The following is a 2419-nucleotide window of genomic DNA, read 5'->3' on the forward strand; positions in this document are numbered from 1 at the left end:
GATAAAACTTTACGATTATATCATAAACCATTGAATAAATATCTTATTAAAATATCTGTTATTTAAAAAATATAATTATATTATTTTTAATATGATATTTAACGAATTATTGATAAAACAATAAAGATAAATTTTTATAAATATTTCTATAAAATTAATTGATACTTTAATTCATATTATAATACTTATATGGTTAATTAGTTAATTAGAATTTTAATTTATTATCCAAATAGATTTTGTGATTTAAGTGATTTTATTTAATTAATAATGACATTATTTTTGAATAAATTATCAAGTTTGAAATCTTAATATATGGTATTAGATATCCGTTGTATTAGATATTTTATTTGAACTCGATAGGAAAAAGAAAAATGTTTATTCGATTTTTTACAATTACAATTTTATTTCTTTTACTAACTAATTAAATTTAGGTGAAGCTGTAGTCTGCTAAAAGTATTCAAAGGTATTAATAATTTTTATAAAAAAAAAGTTAAAGGATTATGTATAAGCAGTTACTCAGAATAAAAATAATTTTATCAGATATTAAACAGAATTAAACAGAAATGTTTATTTATTTAATATTATTATAAAGATATTTTGTATATTAATTTTATATAAAGATTTATAATTTTATGTAAAACATTATATTAAAAAAAAATAAAATGGAAAAAGTATTAGATGCATTAAATGCAAAAATAATTGCTGCAAATAAACATCAAGATTTGTTTCTTAAGTACAAAACATTACGTACAGATGAAGACCGTATAATGTTTACCCTCAATGTTATGTTAGAATATAATATAGTTCCTCAAGTATGCGATAATAAAAAAGACGCAAAAGAATCTGAAAAATTCAGAGAACAGGGTAATAAGATATTTATTTCAACTCCGTTGAAAAATTATACTTGTGTAGAAGCATTGAAGCTATATACTAAAAGCATAGCTTATGCTCCTTATCCATCTGAACAACTTGCTTTGGCATATGCTAATAGATCAGCTGTTTTAATAAAATTACGTAAATATGAATTATGTATTCAAGATATAGATAGAACATTAGCATTAGCATATCCAAATAATCTACGTGCTAAGCTTTATATAAGAAAAGTTGAATGTTTAAATGCACTTAAAAATCCTAATATAGAAGACACTATAAAAGAAGCACAATATTGGTTGGAAAAAATGTCTTTAGATAACAAAAAAAAATTAAATGAAAAATTAAAATCTATAAAAAATATGTTACCATCTCAAAAATTTAAAAAAGAAAAGTTTATGAAACAGGCACCGCTTCCTAAGATAAAGACTCATAATATTGAAGTTCCTTGTGCTTCTGATGCAATAACAATAAAATATAATGATAAATATGGTAGGCATATTGTAGCTACCCGTAAAATAAATCCTGGTGAAGTAATTGCAATAGAAAAACCTTATTCATTAATTTTAACTCCTGATAATATACATACTCATTGCTCAAATTGTTTAGAAGTATCTTGGGCTAATATACCTTGTGAACATTGTACATATGCTATGTATTGTTCAGAAGAATGTAAAGCTATGGAATGGAAAAAATATCATGATATTGAATGTGCAATATTTCCTTCCATGTTAAAAATGAATTTTGTTAAATTAGATTTGTTTAGTTTGAGACTTGCTATTCAAGCTGTAAGAGAAGCTACAAGTATACAAGAATTAAGAAAAGAATTAGAAGAAGTTGATAGTTGTGAAGGTAAATAATAATATTTTCATATCAAAATTAGTATTAGTGTTAATAACATAAATATTTAATATAATATTTACAGATCCTCGTACAAAAGGTTTTTCTAAAAATGGAATGTTTCTTAGTGATAAATATAGAAGTTTGTTAGGTCTTATAACTAACACTGAAAAACGTTCAGTACAAGATCTCTTTAGAAGATCCTTAGATGCAAGCTTTATTTTATATTTTCTAGCAACTTGTAGTAATATGTTTGGAAGTCCATTAAAGAAAGATTTATCCATATTAATAAAAAATGATAATGTTATATTTGTTGGTGGTCTTATATTAAGACATCAACAATTGATTCCTAGTAATATTCACAGTGTATGTAATTGTTAGGAATATAATATTATGTAATTTGACAATTATTCTTATTATTATCTCTTATAAATGACAATTATTTTTTCTTATTATTTTATTATCTAATTTTTTTTTTTTTAATAATTCATGCTTTAATCATTTTTTAATAATAATTATTTTTAGTTCTCTGAAGAATGTGGATTAGATGCAGTTGAACGTGGTATTGCAGCTATGCCATTTTTTAGTTTAATTAATCATAGCTGTAATCCAAATATTTTAAGACATTCAAGATCTAATTATATGATCATTTATGTTATATTTCCTATTAAAAAAGGTGAACAGGTATATATATATATATATATATATA

General features: G+C 22.4%; 1 protein-coding gene across 4 annotated transcripts in view; it reads left to right on the plus strand.

Annotated features, from left to right (window-relative positions):
• Window positions 1–634: 634 nt before the first annotated feature.
• Window positions 635–2419, plus strand: part of LOC102679589 (SET and MYND domain-containing protein 4-like) — a 2739-nt gene continuing 954 nt past the window's right edge. For 2 of the 4 annotated variants that reach the window (XM_006618373.2, XM_031511812.1), the window contains exons 1-3: window positions 635–1722; window positions 1796–2076; window positions 2236–2394. In XM_006618373.2, coding sequence (XP_006618436.1) covers window positions 663–1722; window positions 1796–2076; window positions 2236–2394 — 1500 coding nt within the window. In that variant the 5' untranslated portion in view covers window positions 635–662. The remainder of the gene's footprint in view (window positions 1723–1795; window positions 2077–2235; window positions 2395–2419) is intronic. The other 2 variants (XM_006618372.2, XM_006618371.2) reach the window with 2 other exon arrangements.

The sequence above is a fragment of the Apis dorsata genome, unplaced genomic scaffold (genome assembly GCF_000469605.1).
Source record: "Apis dorsata unplaced genomic scaffold, Apis dorsata 1.3 scaffold_348, whole genome shotgun sequence".
Classification (NCBI taxonomy): domain Eukaryota; kingdom Metazoa; phylum Arthropoda; class Insecta; order Hymenoptera; family Apidae; genus Apis; species Apis dorsata.